The 20,953-nt window shown below is 42.6% G+C and overlaps 1 protein-coding gene and 2 long non-coding RNA genes across 5 annotated transcripts in view; 1 reads left to right on the top strand and 2 right to left on the bottom strand.

Moving 5' to 3' along the window:
• LOC310676371 overlaps window positions 1–3,624 on the bottom strand; it is a 13,847-nt gene extending 10,223 nt beyond the window's left edge. The window contains exon 1 of the long non-coding RNA XR_014510502.1: window positions 3,301–3,624. This is a non-coding gene — a long non-coding RNA (uncharacterized lncRNA). The remainder of the gene's footprint in view (window positions 1–3,300) is intronic.
• NIPA2 (NIPA magnesium transporter 2) lies at window positions 2,749–20,953 on the top strand. 3 transcript variants are annotated; one of them, XM_083437989.1, is made up of 7 exons: window positions 9,541–9,605; window positions 10,681–10,748; window positions 13,987–14,217; window positions 16,641–16,697; window positions 17,805–17,895; window positions 19,120–19,280; window positions 20,013–20,953. In XM_083437989.1, exons 2-7 carry the CDS (start codon window positions 10,703–10,705, stop codon window positions 20,645–20,647), a joined length of 1,221 nt encoding a protein of 406 aa, XP_083294115.1. In that variant the 5' UTR covers window positions 9,541–9,605; window positions 10,681–10,702; the 3' UTR covers window positions 20,648–20,953. The 3 variants fall into 3 exon arrangements, with proteins under 3 accessions (XP_083294116.1, XP_083294117.1, XP_083294115.1); XM_083437990.1 differs by lacking the exons at window positions 9,541–9,605; window positions 10,681–10,748 and adding an exon at window positions 2,749–3,035; XM_083437991.1 differs by lacking the exons at window positions 9,541–9,605; window positions 10,681–10,748 and adding an exon at window positions 4,010–4,142.
• On the bottom strand, window positions 5,136–9,508 carry LOC310676345. The gene is made up of 2 exons (XR_014510473.1): window positions 9,329–9,508; window positions 5,136–5,379 (listed from the first exon to the last, which is right to left on the bottom strand). It is a non-coding gene; the product is annotated as an uncharacterized lncRNA (long non-coding RNA).

Below are 20,953 nucleotides of genomic sequence, written 5' to 3'. Positions count from 1 at the left end.
CCCCATGCACTGTTCTAGGGGTTCTTCTGACCCCCTAGAACCACTTGGGGGCATGATGGAAAAGAGGCAAAAGCCCATTGCACTACCCAGACTGGTTGTGAATCTGACCTTTAGAGTTTTGTAGTACTGTATGTTTCTTTTCAGATATATTGAACTAAAAGGAAACCCAGGTGGGACTTGCCTTTAAAAGGCAGTACTTCAGAAGACCCCTGGCATTCAGAAGAAGTGTTATTGCTTCTTGTGTGCAGAGGCAGATTATAGCCACATACCCTCCAACCTTTCTCCGATGAAAATAGGGACGTCCCATTCCATAATAACTTTACTATTTATACCCCACACACCTTACTGGGTTGCCCCAGCCACTCTGCCCAGCCACTCTGGGCAGCTTCCAACATATATAAAAACATAATAAAAACAAAAACCCTTTAAAAAAAACCTTCCCTATACAGGATTGCCATCAGATGGCTTGGGAGTTGAGTAACTTGATACCCTCCAACAGTTCTCCAATGAAAATAAGGACAACTTAAGGAAAAGTGGGACATTCTAGGATCAAATCAGAAACCAGGACAGCTTTTCTAAATCAGGGACATCCCTGGAAAACTGGCACACTTGGAGGGTCTGTAGCCATTATGGCTAATAGTCATTGAAAGCTTTGTTGTACATCTCCTTTTTTTAAAGCCATACAAGATGGTGGCCATCACTGTGTCTAGCGAGACCAAATTCCATGGCCTATGTTGCATTCTTAAATCTGCAGTTTCCTCTCAATGCTGCCCCTATTATTTTGCTTTTTAAAGCAAACATCTTTGTCAGGAACAGTGAACTCATAACTGGGCAGAACAAGCTGGAAAAATAGAGGTGTGTGTGCATACATATGGATGTGCAACCCCATGAAGTAAGGTTTAAAAAATAAAAAAAAAGTTAAAGGACTCCTGGACGGTTAAGTCCAGTCAAAGGTGACTATGGGGTTGCGGTGCTCATCTCACTTTCAGGCTGAGGGACATGGCATTTGTCCACAGACAGCTTTCAGGGGAAGAAACCACAAAGAAACTAGTAAAAGAACTGTCTTTTTCAGAACCATTCAGTGAAGGCAAGAGAAGTGAGAGCACCACTGAACCACCTCTCAGTGTTTCTTCAGCAGCAGCTCACAGCCAGCGAAGGACAGAGGTTGAGGGTCTACCGTTGCATTGCAGCCTAGAAGTAGCCAGACTAATATAGCTAAATTGTTGGGACTCCCCTCCTTTTTCAATGTTTTTAAAATTGTATATTTAATTGAATCTCTTGCTTACTCTCCTATATAGAGTTGGGCCCCATTTTATTAAGTTTCTCCCTGTGTGCCATTTTGGGGCCCTGGCATCCTACCATAGTTTTGAACCCTTAGGCCCCCCAGGTCTCCCCACAAGCAATTGGTGAGGGGCAACCGGGCTTACATACACGTGCTCATGTTGTGCTCTTCTCCTAGTTTTCCTTTTCACCCAAGATAGGATCTACAGTTTACATCCACTGACTAAACCTCTTTAATGAGGTCTGAAACCCTCCAGGCCAACTTTTTCCACTATCTTACCTTGTATCAGGTGCTTAAACTGCAGGCTCATATTTCTCAAATGAACTCTGCCCTTAAGCAATTAGATGCTGGCCAGACAAAAAGCAGTAGCCCCAGGAGACAGAATAAACAACTCACAGTGAGAAGGGCAAATAGCAAGCGGTAGTTCTTCCCTGTTTTATGGGTCCATGATAATCACAGAATTGTAGGGTTGGAAGGAGACTCCAGGGTCATCTACAGGTACTCTAACCCGTTTTGGTATGTTTTCTGTAGATGGGAATTCCACTGGAAACACGCACACATTAGCCATCAGGTATTTAGCGGGTGGCGCTGTGGGTTAAACCACAGAGCCTAGGGCTTGCTGATCAGGTCGGCGGTTCGAATCTCTGCGATGGGGTGAGCTCCCGTTGCTCGGTCCCAGTTCCTGCCAACCTAGAATGTCAAAGTGCAAGTAGATAAATAGGTACCGCTCCGGCGGGAAGGTAAACGGCATTTCCGTGAGCTGCTCTGATTCGCCAGAAGCTGCTTAGTCATGCTGGCCACATGACCCGGAAGCTGCACGCCGGCTCCCTCAGCCAATAAAACGAGATGAGTGCCACAACCCAGAGTCAGCCACGACTGGACCTAATGGTCAGGGGTACCTTTACCTTTATTTAGTGGCCAAGGGCACACCTGTACATGAAATCAAGGACAAAGCGACTGCAAAGCCGCCCATTTGCTTCACAGGCCGTTACGCACTCAGTCGAGAGCGGCAGCCGGACCCTATATCAAGTACAGCCAGTGGGGTGTAAGTGGTCAGACTGGGAGATCAGGGTTCAAATCCCCACTCCACCAAGAAGCACACCTGGGTTTGACCTTGGGCCAGTCACTGCTCAGCCGGCCTCACAGAGTTGCTGTGCAGATAAAACGGGAGGAGTGGGCCGGGGGAAACTGTGCACGCCACCTTAAAACTAAGCAATGCAATATAAACAAATGCAACAGAAATGTAATAAACAAACAAGGCCCCTGTTCCAAAATTCGCGCGCACTTCGCACGACTCCTGCGCGGATTTGCACTGCAAGCCTGGGTGTCTCCCTTACCCCATTTCCCACACACACCTCCCCGCAAGGAGGAATGGGGAAACTTTCACGTGACACCCCTCCCCACCCCAAAAACATATCCCCTCGGTGAGGCAGCTTCCGCCCGGCTCGTCGCTCCTCCCTTTCCGCCTGGCGTGCCAAGGGAGGGGAGCGAGGGCGCCGGCGGAGTTTCTCGCGTGGGTTTGCGCGGAGGGCGGGCGACGGAGCGGAGCAGCCCAGCACCTGAGCGGGGCTTTCCCCATGGCGACGGCGCGCGCTTGGCAAGGGCGCTTGGCTTCCCCTCGGCCTCCTCCTCCGACGCCTCTTCCTCCTCCGCTGCCGCTGCCGCTTCTCCTCCTCTCCGACGCCGCTGCGCCGGCCGCGGCCCCTCTCCGGGCGGGCGGGATATGAGGAAGAAAGAGGCGCCGCCGTTGCAGGTAACCGGGCTTGGGCCTCCGGCGGGTGGCTTCTCTCCGTCTCCCCGCAGAGAAGCGGAGCCGGACCCCGCGCGACTCCGGCCGGCCTCCTGCCCCTCGCCAAGCGGCGCTTTGCTTTAGTTGCTCGCCGTCGCGCGGAGCGTGCAAAGCGGAGGGGATGGTCGTTGCAAGAAGATTTGTGTGGCGCTTGCACGGAGCCAGCGATTGCACGACACACACACACAGTCCTTGCCACAATATTGTTGTGACCGTGGTGCGCACTTACCTGGGAGTTGTTGCGCTTCGGTGGCATGTGATGTCAACTTAACTTTTACGCAGAGAGCAGGCCTGCTGGAATGAATGGAGCCGGGTTAGACATGGCCACTCATGTCAACGGGTTTACTCTTGAGTAAAAATAAAAGTGAGTGGCGCGTCACCCCAGGGGAGCGACTTCCACTTAAACACGCATTTCGCGAGAGCAGGCTGACGCGGTTGTGATTTGGAGATTTAGCAATCTGATTTATTTATTTTTAAGAGCAGGGCTGAGGCAGGATGGCGTGGGCGAAGGAGCTCCAGGAACTATAGCCATCCTTTTTTGGAAGCCTGTGGCTTCATATCTCTCTTACCTCATTTCATTACGATCATTAAAGGCACGTTGGTTAATTTCTAGGTTGCTTCCTGGTCTGCTGTTCTGGTAAGTTGTGGTGCTTAAGGAGTGAGCCATGGAATGGATTTCTTCTCATAGTTTGAGTGATTGTATGTCGATACTGTGGGTCTAATATCCTTTTAGGGCATTAGTCTTCAGCCTTTTTAGCCCTAAGACCCACCTTTAGCTCAAACAGACTTGGAGACTTGCCTCTATTTATTTTCCCAATGTGGTGGCGGCATTGTAACCTGCTTTTGGGTGTATGGTGACTCAGTAGTGGGTCCAGGACCACCAGTTGAAGATCAGTGCCTTACCTTACACTGCTCAAGAAGTCAAGGTGATAATCCATCCTTTGCCAAAGCAAAATCCAAGAGTGAGTTGCGGGGTCTTCTCCACTGCATTGCCCATAGGGGTGATACATTGCCCTCTGAAGCCTGCCTAGCTATCTCCTTCTGCTAGCTGGTGAAGGCTTTGCTATTTCGGTAAGCCTTTACTGGCCATTAAAGAACTTTTAATATTATTTTTCTGCCTTGTGTGTTGCTTATTGCTAGTAGCTGTGCTGCTGCTTTTACAGTTGCTGTTATTTGTTATAGTTCTACTCTGTCTTTCAGTGAAAAGGCACAAGCTATTTCCTTCCTGCTTTATGTTTTTTATTGATTGCATGCTTAACCCTGGACTCTTTAACTTGTAGGGTCTGTGTTTTGCTGCTGGGTTGAATTGGTAGATTTCGGGGACTTAGTAAAAAACAAAAACCCCAAACAAAGTAGAAGTCTGCTTATACCTGGTTTGAATTGGTTCTGTCAGACCCTGTCCAGAATGTGGTAATTGGGAGGCGAGTTGAGAACCACAGGAATTGATTTGTGGGGTTTCTGCTGTTGCTACAAAGCACTTGGTGGAAAAGATCTGGAGTTTGGGTATTACCAATCAGCTCAAGACACCTAGGTTGCATTTCTGAGATTAAATACCTAGGTGTGGTTGTTCTAGTACTGAAGTTTTTGCCAAGTGGATGAGGTAAAGCAAGTCTGGTGGATAATCCTAATGCACTTGATATAAACCTGTTTTGGGGGATTGGTATTCAATCTCCAGGCACTGTACAGGGTTCTGTGGGGTTTCTTGGTCTCATCTTTGCTCCTAGAACAGAACATAGCAAGTATCTTTTATACGTTACACATGTAGAGGTTCCACCCCTTAATCCTTGATCTCATGATGGTCTGACTCAATAATAATAGTATTCTTTCTGGTTCTGTTATATTATTATGAAGTGTTTACTTGTGGCTTTTTAAAATTTCATACTACTTTGATAATTATTTTGCTTGTAAGATGTTTTGGATGGGCATTTGCCCAGAAAAGCATAACAAAGTACTTTAACTAATAATAATTTTATTTGCACAAATTTAATCTGGATTTTCATTTTTAAAAATGGAAGGCAGAGTGTAGCATATAAGGATAAAATCAGGTCAAGATCCACAAAAACGTAATTTAAAACACCAGTTTTGTTCAAGCAAAGTGATCGTACATATTAATAGTTTTGCAACCTTAAGGTTGGACTACTGTAGAATACTGAATGAGGCTGACATTGAAGAAATCTCCAGTTGACATCAAAAAGTGAGCTGCAGCATGGATGTGAGGAAGTGAGAATAATGTGCAGACTGTTTTGTGGCAATTATGCTGGCTGCCTGAGATCTTCCAGGCCCAAGGTGCTTTCAAAGGCCCCACCACCTAGAGAAAAAACATATATTAGAGATTGTCCTCTCTATGTAAATTACTGATCAGTCCTGCTAGTTCAGCACGTTAAACACTTTGTACCTAAAGCAATATTCTTCCCTCATGGTGTTGTATGAGATACTAGAGGCTAGTAGCACTTTATTGTGCAGATTCTCAAAGCTGTAATGGTCCTAGGTTCCCTTTGTGATACGCCTTGTACAAGAGTGTCATGTGACATAGTCATGAAGGGCTTTCTATAATCTTGTAACATGTCCAGACAGAAGTTGCTTTGTTAAGATACAGTAAAAATGTATGCAGCTGAAGTACAGTGGCTTTATAAATACGCTAAGCTAGCACTATTTGTAGAAGTAGTGAAAATTGGTCTCGTGTTGGGGCTTGGATTGCTGACACTTCCAATGAGTTTTAATTTTGCCCAGCACCTGAAAGTTTGTGGTTGCATCTGAGTATGTAGGATTGAAAGCATTTAAACTATAATTAACATTATTACTTTTATGTTTGTTGTTGTAAGACTACTTAGCCAGCAGGAAGCATAACTTTAATTTCTCAGCAGCTGCAACAGCCAGAATCTTAAACCTGTCATCTGTTAGCATCAGCACCTGAGAGGAGTGGTGCTCAGTCTGTAGTCCCCATCTTGGAACTGAGCCTACACTATCTACTCTAATTTGTTTTTGTTATTTCTTCTCCAGCCCCCATTCTTTGTGTAATATATTGTTTGTTGGAAGACTTCTAGAGAACTCAAAATACAGTGGTACCTCGGGTTAAGTACTTAATTCGTTCCGGAGGTCTGTACTTAACCTGAAACTGTTCTTAACCTGAAGCACCACTTTAGCTAATGGGGCCTCCTGCTGCTGCTGCGCCGCCAGAGCACAATTTCTGTTCTCTTCCTGAAGCAAAGTTCTTAACTCGATGTACTATTTCTGGGTTAGCAGAGTAATAATAATAATAATAATAATAATATCTTTATTGTCATTGCCCCCTTCGGGGACAACGAAATTACTTGGTTACTCCATAAAAACACTAATTAAAAAATATAATAAAATACGGCAAAGGAGATTTGATGACTTTCAAAGTCCGGTCTTCCCATTCAGGGCCGAGATTGCTCTGGGGAAGAAGCTGTTCTTAAGACGGCTCGTTCTAGTCTTCATCGTCCTGTATCTCCGTCCCGACGGCAAGAGCTCGAAGAGACAGTGACCAGGATGCGATGGATCTTTTACTATGTCCAGTGCCTTCCTATGGCACCTTGTGGCATAAATCTGCTCTAAGGTGGAAAGTGGGCAGCCAACAATGCTCTCTGCTGCCTTCACAACCCTGCGCAACCCCATCCTGTCCTGGGTAGTACAGCTTCCGTACCACACACATAGGCCATAAGTAAGCACGCTCTCAATGGCACAGTGATAGAAGGCAAGCAGCAGTTTCTGCGGAAGATGGTTTTTCCTTAGTATTCTCAAAAAATACAGTCTCTGCTGCGCCTTCTTCACAAGCCCCCTTGTGTTGACACTCCAGGACAGATCCTCTTGTAATTCAATGCCCAAAAATCTGAACGTTGTTACCCTCTCCACACAGACCCCATCAATCAAAAGTGGCTGGACATTGCTCTTCTGTCTCCTGAAGTCCACCACAAGTTCCTTCGTCTTCCTTGTATTTATGAGCAAGTTGTTAGCTCTGCACCACTCTGTCAGCCGCTCCACCTCATCTCTATAATCCATTTCACCCTCCCTTTCAGAGATGAGCCCAATCACGGTTGTGTCATCTGCAAATTTGACAACCCTATTACTAGGGTGAGTAGCGACACAATCGTACGTGTAAAGAATATAAAGGAGCGGACTGAGTACGCATCCCTGTGGTGTTCCTATGTTAGTCTTAAGCATATTAGAGGTATAAGGGCCCAACCGAACCCTCTGGGGGCGGTCTGACAAAAAGTCCAATATCCACCCACAAAGTGATAACGGAAGCCCCAGATCTTCCAGTTTAGACATCAGACGTTGTGGTAGAATGGTATTAAATGCCGAGCTAAAATCTAAAAAAAGCAGTCTGGCATAACCCCCCCGCTGCTCCAAATGTGCAAGGACGGCATGGAGGGCAATCGCCACAGCGTCCTCTGTCGATCTTTTCGTTTTATAAGCAAATTGGAATGTGTCCAGTCCCTCTGGTAGGCAGGCGATGACATAATTTCGTACCAGCTTTTCAAAGCACTTCATGATTATAGGTGTGAGTGCTACTGGACGAAAATCGTTCAGATCTTCCGGGTTAGGTTTTTTTGCTATTGGAACGATAATAGAGGACTTTAGGCAGGATGGAACAATAGCCTGGGCTAGGGATTGATTTAAAATCCCAGTGAAAACTCCTGCTAGTTGATCTGCACAGTCTCTCAATACCCTTCCAGCTACCCCATCTGGCCCTGTGGCCTTCCTTGGGTTGATTCCCTCTGTAATCTGAAGCGTATGAAACCTGAGGTACCACTGTATTGCCGCAATATTGTGATATTTTGGTTGGTCCCAATTAAAAGTTTGTGCTCAACCATATACATGTGGATCACCTTTGTTTCCTTAGCTTTCAGAATTATTTCTTCCATAATTTGTTGAAAATGGAGCAGAGTGATTTATTATAGAGCAGTGAAAAACTTTCAAGGGAAGTGCTACTGATAAGGGAGTTCAAAGTAGCAGAGTTAAGGATATATTTGCCACGTGATTTGTATGATTCAGTTGTATGATTCAGTTTTTCTTTGCCATTTTAGAGTAGATAGCTTAGAATCAATTGCAGAATTGGAAGGACCAATATTTTCTTAAAGCAAGGATAACCCCTAAACAGCCTCGGCCCAGTATACCTGAAGGGGTGTCTCCACCCCCATCGTTCAGCCCAGACACTGAGATCCAGCTCCGAGGGCCTTCTGGTGGTTCCCTCACTGCGAGAAGTGAGGTTGCAGGGAGCCAAGCAGAGGGCCTTCTTGGTAGTGGTGCCTGCCTTGTGGAATGCCCTCCCATCAGATGTCAAGGAAATAAACAACTATCTGACTTTTAGAAGACACCTGAAGGCAGCTCTCTTTAGGGAAGTTTTTAATGTCTGTTGTGTTATCACTTTTTTATTATCATTAATTCTGTTGGGAGCCGCCCAGAGTCGCTGGGGAAACCCAACCAGATGAGTGGGATATAAATACTAAATAATTATTATTATTATTATTATTATTATTATTATTAACCCTTCAGATGCTGCCAGACACCAACTGCCATCAGCTCAAGCCAAGAATGGCCAATAGTCAGTGATGATTTGCAGTTGTAGTCCAGCGACATTGAGAGAAGCATTGCATTCTCACCTGTGGTTTAGGAGAATCAAAAATGAGAAACATGGTATATAACATTCTACTTCCAAGGTGGGGGAACCTTTGCCCATGGTCCCGATTAGGCCTGCCAGGCCATTTTGGCCAAACACCACTCATTGTCCTATGTCTGATATTTTATATAATGTCAGGTGTGTGGCAGGTAAAAGTGGCATTAGCAAAGGTGCTGTGCCTATGCTCACATGGTTTGATTTCAAACCGCACAGGCAGAAATGAGTCACCTGATGTCACCGTGATGTCAAGTGAATGACAGGTGGGTAACAGCCCACATATCAAACTTGACTTGCAGGGCATAGGGAGATAAGGACCTGAGCCTGCCAAACAGATCCAGCTCCTCACCCTGTTGCACTTCATAGTGACTGAAAATGTTGTTCCAGTCCTTTCCTATCATGAAGCAGCCCCAGCTTTCAACCGGATATATTTTGTTGCAGCCTCACTGTCTCCCTACAGGTTAAGCCAAGGAAAGGGGACAGTTTGGAAGGCAGAAACTTAAGTGTGGCCAGAGGCAACAGCAGAATTGGGGAGCTGCTATCTTGTGATAGAGAATAGATAATCTGGGTGTTCCTGGGACACGTAAGCGTTAATGAGGAGGATTCCTCAAATCCCTACCCCCAGGTGGCTGTCTGTGTAACGCTTTGTGCTTTTCCAGAATAATGGAGGCATCATTAGGAGAAGTGAGAAGAACCAGGCATGCAAAGTACACTAGATTACTGTTAGCATGCTAACATTCTCCCTTTTATGATGCATGCTCAGTGAGAACATTTAGAGGTCTAGAATTCTTAACATTACCTTCATAGGAATCTTAACATTACCTTCATAGGAATTTTTCACAGTAAAGTTGGTTACTTGTTTTTGTATTGGGAACATTCAGATCAGCATGAATAATGTAGGAATTCACAGTGAATGCTGCGGCGGATAAGGATATAAATTCAACAGGCGAAGATAATTTTGGAAGCCTGGTTGGGGGGGGGGAATACTTTCTAGTTTTTGCTTGAAAGCTGTGATATTTAGAGATTTTATGGTAAAAAAGAGGCTGTTTTAAAAATCTGTTTATGTGGTCTGCTAGAATGCAGGTGTTTAACACAAAACAATACTGATTTGGGCTAGAAATGTATGGTTAGTGTTATTGCTTGCTGAATTCAGTTATTTCTAGATATCTCTCTTGAAACTTCTTACAAATATAAATTGTAATACCTCAACAAAAGTCTCATTTAATAGTGCTTCTGAACTTGGGGGTGTCTGGTTAGCTCAGATTCTAGTTACGTCAGAAGAGTATCAAACCATGGTTTTATGATCCTAGTTTGCTCAATACAGTGGTACCTCTGGTTACGAACTTAATTCGTTCCAGAGGTCTGTTCTTAACATGAAACCGTTCTTAACCTGAGGTATCACTTTAGCTAGTGAGGCCTCCTGCTGCCGCCACCGCACGATTTCTGTTCTCATCCTGACGTAAAGTTCTTAACCGAAGGTACTACTTCCAGGTTAGCGGAATCTGTAACCCGAAGTGTTTGTAACCCGAGGTACCACTGTAACTGGAGTTTTTAAACTACTTGCAGGGTTCAGATATAACAGGGGACTCTGGTTCATTTTGCATTGAAGATGGGAGCTTTTCAATCTCCTCTTGTATGTGAAAGAGCAGTGGGTTGGTTAAGGCTTGTTGTGGCTACTGCAGGTGATTTTAAACTTTGGTTTGATGTCACAGAGCTGAACTGGCCTTTTTGTGCTGAAATTAAACAGCAAACATAGTTCAGGATATTTGACTGTAGGAAAACCCCCTGAAAATAAGTAATACCTATTAGTCTTTGAACCCCACTGTAGAGAAGGGAAACACACTTTCTGTAAAGAGCTTTAAAATAAAAACAACCCCCTGCACAGATCCCCACAATCTGTAAACAAATTAGGGGAGCGCAATACAAAATTACTGTCTGGCACAGTGCAGATTGACATTCTTTCTTTTTCAGTGTAGCCTATTTGCTTAGTGAAATGGAAGACAAATGGCTTAAAGAAATGTCTGTAAAATGTCACAAAGGTAAGGGTGTATTTTGTAAAGATCGCACAGAAAACTGGATCGGTGGAAGCACAAAATGTATCTCTTGCAGTTAAGATAACATTTGTGTAATGTAGAACCTGTTTTTGAAGGGATCTATATGTGCAAGACTGAACCTGAAAGTTTGGGTGTGTTTTAAAAATGATGTGGGAAAACTTGGCATTTCAAAATAAGTAATGGTTGTTCTATCTTTAGGAAGTGAATTTTACTTTCTTTTGAAAGAATAAGGCACAGTTGCTAGCCTGAACAAAACTTTGTCCTTCATGGGACAGAAAATGAGGAAAGAAGTCACAAGTTTTCTTTTTAATTTGGAATGCATAAGCTGAAATCCTAACCCTACTTACCTGGGAATAAACCCCATTAAATTCAGTTGGACTTCTGCAGACATGATTAGGTGTAGAATGGCAGGGCTCGGGGAGTGAATTCTTTTCAATACAAAATAACACAGTTGTTTTGAGACGTCTGTATTTAGTTTAAGAATAAATACTGGCGTTTGGGGCCATTTGTAACAACGGTTTAATCTCGGTATATGGAATAAGTGCACTTCTTACAGAGCTAAGAGTTATCCAAGTGTAGGTGAAGAAAAGCCCTGGTGTCTTAAAACGGAAACTCAAAAAGACAAGTTGTTTTCTTCAAAGAGGTTATCCACTAAAGTTTAAAAGGAAGGTAGTTATAATAAGAAGATAAACAGTACAGCTGATTAATACAACACAGTGCATGTTTCTTTCAGTCAGAGATTTCTTCCTGTGTCAGATGTGGAGCGGCTCCAGAAATCTTGTTCACCTTCATTATTATTTATCTTTAAGTCATGTGGCTGAAGCAGGCACCCCCAAACTCGGCCCTCCAGGTGTTTTGGGACTACAACTCCCATCATCTCTAGCTGTGAGTGGTCAGGGATGGTGGGAATTGTAGTCCCAAAACACCTGGAGGGCCGAGTTTGGGGGTGCTTGGGCTGAAGTATTGCCTGGGAACTATACCTGTCCTACTCTTTGGAGTTGATTCTTGCCACGCCTGGCATTTGTAAATGAGGTTCCAGAATGAATTTGTTTGAAGCTGCAAGATTCTTTAATCTTGTACTTTGAAGGAAAGCTTACCAGTGTATTAGTGCAATTATTCACAGCATACAAATAATCTTCCAGGGTGTTGCAAAATTTAATCCTCAGGATTGCCTAGACAGGATTTGTAGTTATGGAGTCATTGCCAATTTAGAAGTTGTACATCGGGAAATGTCATAATTGATTAAAGAGTGTATTACTATGTATAGTTGCATATGTTGTAGAGAAAACGATTGTAGGCCCTACATATTTAATACAAAGCCCAGAAGGGAACCTGAAATAAAAAAGCAGTAAATCTACTATTATAGCTTTCACGTCGCATAAAAATGATGTTACAGTCACTGTAACATTATATGTTTGACATTTTCTGTATTTTAAAGTATGGCTGTGAATTTTTCTTGGTTTATTTTTCATTAACCTCTTTGAGGTTTGTTTGTTTTTGCAATCACGCAGTGTTTAAATTTTACTAAATAAATAAATGCTGTAAGTTGCATGGCTGGGGTTCTGCAGAAGACATTCATGGGGTGCGTCACCTGGAGAACACAGGCCCGCAAACCTATGTTTGGAAAGTGTCGTCGTTCAAGCTCACCAACCTGATCTGTGTGCATCATATCATGTTAGGGCACTGAACATAATATTTTTGTGATAAAATGAAGATGGGAGGTACCTAATATATCCTGTCTCCTGGAGAATATAGTAAGATCATTGAGCAGAAATGGAACCTTGAATCTGGTAAACATATGCCCCAAATATTTGACCAGATAAGTAAGTTAGTGACCCTAAACTAGGAATCTGTGATGTGGAGTTGCTAATGAGGTGTATAAGGCATTGCATAGTTATTAGCGCTCGCTCTGTGAATGATACTTACTGTGCCATAGCCAACGGAAAAGCTGTTGCATTCTGAGGTTCAGCTTCAGATAGGTCTATCAGTGACACTGTGAATTTCAGAGACTAAACCAGTTGACTTCTCTTGCTGGAAATCAGACTCTCTTGTGAACAACGAAATGTGTTTGTCAGGCAAGAGACAGTCTCTTGTAAGGTTCTTTCAATTTTCCACCTCTACTCTTACAGTGAAGGTGTTCCCCAAACAAGCTATTTTCTCCACTAATTTGATCTGCTCCTGGAAAGAAAGCAGCAACTGCCTGTTCCATGTTTCATGTACCTACTTGTCCGATATATTTTTTCCCCCAAGCTGGAAATAAATGACTTCTTTTTCTCCATATCTCACATTGTGCATTACATCTTTTGCATAACAAGGTGGGACTGTGGCTTCTGACAAGGAGTTTGATCATTTGTGTTACAGAAAAGTTTTCCTTTTGGCTGAGTCCAGTATCAAAGGACATTCAAAAGGGGAAAAGATTCCTTTACCTTCACATAGAGCTAGGCCTATTTCTGCATGTACTGTCATTTTACTGCCTACTTCCTTTTTGTAGCTTTATTTTCATAGTCTATATGTACCTGTACATCTAAGGTGTACAAGGTGGCTGATTTGCTTCCTCTTCCCTTGCCATGCACCAGCATCACACAGCCATTGCAGGATTATGATCACAATTTATTATTATTAAACCCTGACCTGCCCGTCAGCTGAAGTCACCAGTGATATCAGCTGATGGGAATGGTTTTGAGAGAAATGGCTTCATGGGCCAAACTGGGACTCCGTGGTGTATGTCAGAGTTTCCCCATTCCTGCTATACTGCAAGTATAGTATAAGATTCAGTTTAAGGATTTTGTTTTCTTGTACGGAACGGTTAATTTTGGATATGCCGATCTATGTCATTGTAAAACAACAGATATGCAGTGTGATCCTATGCATGCTTAACCAGAAGCAAGTTTCTGTGTTCAGTGGTAGCTACTCACAGGAAAATGTGCCTATGATTGCTCCTTAGCTTAACAGCTTTCCCCCCTTAAGGTCTGTTGCTTTTTTCGCTGTCATCCTTGTAATGCTTCTAAGTTTATCCCGTGTACCCTGTACCTGCATTTTAGTTTCAAAGAGCTGCCCCTGTTCCTAGTGGCTTGCATTTTCTTTCTCTTATGAAGTAGACAGGTGCATTGAAGACCTTCCACTGAAGCAAATCCAGAAACTTCGGGTGGGCCATGCATCATGTACACAAAAGAACTGTCTCTCTTGCTGACCCTTATTGTAATGCTTTTTGTTTTGTTTTTAGGTTTCAATTTGTCATCGCCTTGCCTCCAGTACCAGCAACAGCTGTGCTCCTTGATCAATGTGACGGTCTGGAATGCTTCAGCAACTGACGAAATGATTGAGGGTAGCGGAAGATATGATTTTTACATTGGTCTGGTATTGGCAATGAGCTCCAGCCTTTTCATTGGTGGGAGTTTCATCCTGAAGAAGAAAGGTCTCCTTCGACTGGCTAGGAAGGGCTCCATGAGAGCAGGTAAAAGTTTGCTTGAACGGGGGGGTGGGGGGGAATGTTTAAGGGAAAACATGAACTTTGACCCAAGTTCCTTGGCTTTAACTTGAAGCATATACAAAATCTTTCATATGACGTTTTCTACAATTGCATGCAGAATTTAGCATGTGGGACAGAATTATGAGAATCCCCACTGCGTTTTTTATTTAATTAAAAAGAGCTGGTTTGTGCCCTTTGGGTTTTAAAAGAGTTGAAAACGTGAAAGATGGGGGCAGCTTGACATGATGCATGAAAGGAGATCTGTTTCTCCACAGCTGAGAACTATGTGGCAGTTGTGTAAATCAAAGAGCTGTGATTGGGTCAGTATGAATCATAGAATTCTAGAGTTAGAAGGGACCCCAAGAGTCATCTAATCCAACCCCCCTGCAATGCAGGAATCTCAGGTAGACCATACATATGGACTGAAATGTTACTCCTTATAGTGTTCACAATGGAAGCATGTGGTAGACAAGCTGGGATTTAACTCTTCAGCACTATTTACAGTGTTCAAGGAGTGAAGTAACACCATCCCCTTGGTTCTCCAGTCGTGTTTCACTAACCATAGCATGTCTATGCCCAACCCCTATATTTTGACGTAATTCTAAAAACCGAAACCCCCTCCTCACAAGGATACCTCAAACTCAGGGTGTCTGAAAAGACACATGTATTTTGCTCTTATTTATGCAAATATTTTATGGTATAGATTTGGGGTTTCCTTGAGGCAAAACTTTTTCTGCTTGGTGTTTAAAAGTGTCTCATGAATTTTGTAGTGTAATACAGTGGTACCTCAGGTTAAGTACTTAATTCGTTCCGGAGGTCCGTTCTTAACCTGAAACTGTTCTTAACCTGAAGCACCACTTTAGCTAATGGGGCCTCCTGCTGCTGCTGCGCCGCCAGAGCACGATTTCTGTTCTCATCCTGAAGCAAAGTTCTTAACTCGAGGTACTATTTCTGGGTTAGCGGAGTCTGTAACCTGAAGCGTATGTAACCCGAGGTACCACTGTAATCCCTTCAACGAAACGGTGTTCCTATCTGAGTACTCTGAATCACTGTATTTTCACGTTACAGAGTTAATAAATTGGGTTAACTTCAGCTGTTTTTAAAGACTTTATTTTGAAACATACATATTTAAAACAGTTGAATGCTATCAATGCAAGCATGGGTAAATTTTTGCAGGATGGTTGAGCTTTTCATGATGCAAATTGGTACCTACTCTGTTTATGTGGTAGCAAAAGCTCCTGCCTGAAACACAGACTTGTACTGCTCTGAGATCTCTGTGGAATTTTATAGTTCTATAGTTTTGTTTTGTCAAACAAAACATAACAAACCTTTTAAAAACATATGGCTCCTTAAATTCATTGAGAGGTGGGGATGCAACAATGGTTTGTGAGGTTTCAGGGTCAAGGGAAATGGTGGCCCAAAGTTCATTAAATGAGAAGGGGCTTCTGTGCAAACTGCATAACTAATGTTTTCTGAATAGGATTAAAATAAAAGTGGAAATCAAAGCTGTTGAGTAGATAAGGAAGGTTTTATTATCTGACCTTGGAGAGACCTGGCTTTTATCCAAAGGACGAAGCAGCTAGTTCTGCCCGTCCAAAAATTCTTTGGGCTCACGATAGACTTCAGCATTGCAATGTCGAAATGAGGCATCCTTTTTTTTAAGGGAAGTAACTTTGAAAATATTTATATAATTAAAGCATAGTAATGAACTCGTATATACAGTTCTCTCTTTTTTTCTCTGGGCCGATACACAGATTTGCATTTTAAAGACAATCTTCTGGAATATAACAAAACGCACGGAATATAAAGTTACCCAAAGCCAATGCTAAGGAAATTACCCCTATTTTATTAATTTCCTGTGTTGCAGTGGGTTGGGCTAGATGATCCTCAGGGTCCCTTCCAACTCTACAATTCTATGATTCTGGCAACATTTGTCCATGCATAATGCAAATATATCTGATCTGAAACTATGTCAGGTAACCCTAGCTTTGTATACCATATTTTCACTCATAGAAGAGTCAGGGCTTTATTGCACAGAAGCTCCTTCATTTCACTGTAGGAGTGTTTTGCTTGGAAGACAGACATTCTTGAGCTGCATTGCATCAGTGCATGCATGTAATCTGAAATATTGCAAAACTTTTTCTAGCATCCTGAGGGCTGCCTTGTAAAAGATGGTAGCAATAGTAATATCCAAATATTGGACCCAAGAGTTTTCCAGCACCGTGGATTGGGCAAAGCAACATTATTCCAGAACTATTTTTAAAAAGTATTTCAGTCATCGTAATAAAAAGCTTTTATTGACTAGTATCGTATTTTTAAAAAAAATTCTGGACCATTAAAAACCTAAAATAGTAGCATCTATTGTGTATTATCACAGTAACTTTCCCCCCCTTTTCTTTAAAAACTAGGACAAGGTGGCCATGCATACCTTAAAGAGTGGCTCTGGTGGGCTGGACTCTTGTCAAGTAAGTTAAGCTAACATACTTTCTTTTAGTCCTCTTTGGTTATCTGTGAATCCAGTCCAGACTGCATTGAGAGTTGGCACCGTCTGGGGGCTCAGAAGGGTCCATCACTGACCTCGTGTGACCTTGAGAAGCTTGGCACTTCAGGGCCAGTCGCTCATCTCACTTCCTCTTTGCTGTAGATGTGGCTTACCTGGTGGCATTGGGAGAGAAGTCTCTCCTTATGGGATCAGTCAACCTACAGCAGTTCCGCAGGAGGCAGCTGCAGATCTCCCCCCACCCCCACCCCCAAGATGCAATGTCTGATGCTTAGCAGTGCACACCTTTTGAGTGCTGGCTGGGCTCCCATAATAATCCCCTGCCATCAGATAAAACATGGCTGTGGGGAGGAGGGAGTAAGGCGAGTGATTGGTGGCGGTGGCAGCAACCAAGGGTCGTGTTACATGGGGGCTCTGGCAGCACACCAGGGGAGGAACAGGTCAGCAACACCTGGCAAGGGCTCAATGGTGGCATGATCTCTGAACCCCCAAAAGGAGGAAGAGAATGATCTTAAGCGTGGAATGTCAGTAAAGGAACAAAGAAAAGTAGTGCAGGTATTGTGAAAGAATCTGTGGGGAAGTAACGCAGGGCCCTAGGACAGAATGGGGCTGAATTTTGGAGAGGAAATGTGGTTTTGGAGGCAGGAAACAGTATGTTGTGACACAAACGCCCATTCATTTGTGCTGCTGAGCGTTTAGATTCCATTTCGACGGGGGAGAATGATCAATTCCAATTTCTGCTAGCTTCCAATTCAGTATAATCCAGATCACTTTCCAACACTTTCCGACAAGGGGGAATTGAGAAAATGCCCCTCGTATTGTAAACCAAAGATTTTTTTACCTCAAGTAGTGGAGTGTTGTAATGAGACCTGGAAAGCTGACCCCAAACTGAAAGGCATTCTTGTGTTAAAAATTCCTAAGAAGTTGGCTTTGAATTTTCCTGTTTAGGGATTTCCTTGTGGATAAACGCTGCTTTTTATGCATTTTGGTTTTCATCTGCAGAGGTGGGTGGTCAGCTTGAGTTTTCGAAAGCTTATCTGAAACTTGTCCCCTTTTGTATTTTAATTTGTAGTGGGAACTGGCGAAGTTGCAAACTTTGCTGCCTATGCATTTGCACCGGCTACGTTGGTGACTCCCTTAGGAGCTCTAAGTGTTCTTGTAAGGTAAGGGATATGGCATTTTCAGAGGCAGTGTGGTTGCGTTTGCTAGTAAGTGCATACTTATCTGTGAATACACAAAAACGTGTTGAAGTCTGTTAGCCTCTTACTCCAATTTCTCCTGAATTGCCTTAATTTTATATACTTAAGATTTTTTAAAATCTCCATTATCTTCTTGATTGCCACTTCTCTGACTTTAAACATACTCCTAGATACAGGTGGGTAGCCGTGTTGGTCTGCGGTAGTCGAAACAAAATGAAAAAGTTCATTCCAGTAGCACCTTAGAGACCAACTAAGTTTTATTATTGGTATGAGCTTTCATGTGCATGCACACTTCTTCAGATACTTCTTCAGGTGTGCATGCACACGAAAGCTCATACCAATAACAAACTTAGTTGGTCTCTAAGGTGCTACTGGAATTTTTTTATTTTGAACATATTCGTTGGTTTGAAACCCTTACAGGCTGGCTTATATAATTCATTTATCACCAGCCTTTACCATTTTTTATGCTGTGTTTTTATTTTATCTTTAGTCTTGACTTGCATTTAATGCCTTATTAATGGAGGCAGCAAAATCTGTTTGCATGTTTACTCAAAAAGTAGCCCAACTTTATTCAGTGAGGCCTACACCCAGGTAAGCATGCATATGATCGCAGCCTAAATCAGTCACTTGTTTTCTGAATAAGATTACATCCCAGAGTAATTGAAGCTAATAAAGAATCCATCTGTATGTCTATGGTTAGGATTATTTGCCCAGTGTGCAATACTTTCAGTTTAACATTAGATTTGCCATTTTATCACTTTGGTGTGTTTCACTGTTTTGAATTATTTGGTCTCATTTGCAGCTGCAATCATCACGCTGCCACCCCATGAATAAATTGTATGCAATTTATGGATGGTTTTTCGATAGAAATTTAATAAACTATATTGATTGAGTTGTATTAATCGTATCAACTTAAATCAAGGTCCTGTTAAGACGCTGTTCGGTTATTTTGTATTGATTGTAACCAGTTGCTGTGTTTCTCATTTTGGAGCTAAACTGTATCATTGTAGCTTTAAAACATTACAAATTCAAACGTATTAGCTGTCGAAAAACAGATTGCAAAGACTTTGTGTGTATCTTGCTCTTTAACCTTGTCAGAATCCCCAAGACGGTTTTTGGTATTAAAAATAATAATAATAATGGAGCAATTCAAATTTACAACATGGATTTATATTTTTTATGTTTCAGTGCCATTCTCTCATCGTACTTTTTAAATGAAAAGCTCAATCTGCATGGAAAAGTTGGGTGTTTGTTAAGTGTACTGGGTACAACCGTGATGGTAATTCATGCACCCCAAGAAGAGGCAGTGGAAACTTTGAATGAAATATCCCACAAGCTGGGTGATCCAGGTAAGAGGACCCTGCATTCTGTGTAAAGCAAGGAGCAGTAGAGGAAATGCACAGTTCATAGGAATACAGTCATATCTTGGAAGTCGAACAGAATCCGTTCCGAAAGTCCATTCGACTTCCAAAGCATTTGAAAACCAAATTGTGGCTTCTGATTGGCTCCAGGAAGTTCCTACAGCCAATCAGAAGCCGTGGATGCCCTGCCGGATGTCGGGTTCCAAAAGAATGTTTGCAAACTGGAACAATCACTTCTGGGTTTGCGATGTGCAGGAGCCAAAACGTCTGAGTTCCAGGGTACGACAGTATTGTGTGACTTTGAACAAGGTGTCTGAAAACTAGGTTTAGGTATGCACCCCCAACTGTTCAAAAGAACCATAGAAGCTTTTAAGAGAAGTTTGTACAATATAAAGTACAGCCATGTGCTTTCTGCTTCCCCTGCCACAGCTAGCTGCAATGTTTTTAACAGTAGTTGAATACTGTTTGCTTGAACTAAAGACCTAACTGGTTTACAAAAGGCAATCTAAAATACTCATCAAATACCAATGAGAAATTTACATTAAAAACAGTTCTGCCTCCTAAAATCACGTTAAAATTTCATTCTCTGGCATTAATACTGCAAAATTAGGAATCCCCCCCCCCTTACTGAGCATCAGACTCCCCCCCCCCCCAAGCCTTAGCTCATACAGAGTAATAAAACACGAATTGTGGCTGATGTGATTTCTCTTTATGTTGCAGGTTTTGTGGTCTTTGCCACATTTGTTGTCATTGTGTCCTTAATAATGATCTTTGTGGTGGGACCACGGCATGGACAAACCAACATTCTTGTGTACATAACAATATGCTCAGTCATTGGAGCTCTGTCTGTTTCCTGTGTAAAAGGCTTGGGCATTGCTATAAAGGAACTTTTTGCTGGGAAGCCCGTGCTGACGCATCCTTTATCCTGGATTCTGCTGCTAAGTCTTATTGTCTGCGTCAGCACGCAGATCAACTATTTAAATCGAGCCCTGGATATATTCAACACTTCCCTCGTGACACCAATCTACTATGTATTCTTCACAACATCTGTTTTAACTTGCTCCGCTATCCTCTTCAAAGAGTGGCAACACATGGCGGCTGACGACGTTATTGGCACTCTCAGCGGCTTTCTCACTATAATAGTGGGGATATTTCTATTGCATGCCTTTAAGGATGTCAACTTCACCCTAGCAAACTTGCCCGTGTCTTTACGTAAAGATGACAGAGGGATAAACGGCTCTTTGCCAAACACATACGAACGCTTTAACGACGAAGAAAGTGGAAGCCGTGTAGGTGATCTGCAGTCCACAGAGGGAATGGCCTCTAGGAGAAACGGAAACCTGGGAGCATCTTAAGAAGAGAGCAATTCTGTAACTGTGTTTTGTTGTGGAATGTCATTTTTAAGTGCTTGTCAGAAACAAATGTATTTAAAAACAGTATGTATAGACAATCGTTTGTTTTTAGGTTTGACTAGCTTGGACCAAGAACAGTGGTGGGTTTTTATTTGCCTTACCTTTTCATTTAAAAAAAAATAATACTAAAGGACTTCAAAAACATGTTTTGCTAAATTACCTGTGAACATGTAAAATACTAATTTTTTTGTTTAGGACTTATTGCACTAATGACAATTTTAACAAATAAAATGCTTTATTTCTGCATGA

This window comes from Podarcis tiliguerta (genome assembly GCF_965153285.1).
Source record: "Podarcis tiliguerta genome assembly, chromosome: 4".
NCBI classification, from domain to species: Eukaryota; Metazoa; Chordata; class Lepidosauria; order Squamata; family Lacertidae; genus Podarcis; species Podarcis tiliguerta.
Note: the sequence above shows the minus strand (reverse complement) of the source record. Positions and strands in the feature narration are given on the sequence as shown.

What these genes read in the sequence shown, in the direction of transcription:
- NIPA2 (XM_083437989.1), top strand. Translation starts at nt 10,703, where the DNA reads ATGGAAGACAAATGGCTTAAAGAAATGTCTGTAAAATGTCACAAAG. An exon ending in GTCTGTAAAATGTCACAAAG is followed by an intron (nt 10,749 to 13,986) that starts GTAAGGGTGTAT and finishes TTTTGTTTTTAG; the next exon opens with GTTTCAATTTGTCATCGCCT. An exon ending in GCTCTAAGTGTTCTTGTAAG is followed by an intron (nt 17,896 to 19,119) that starts GTAAGGGATATG and finishes TTTATGTTTCAG; the next exon opens with TGCCATTCTCTCATCGTACT.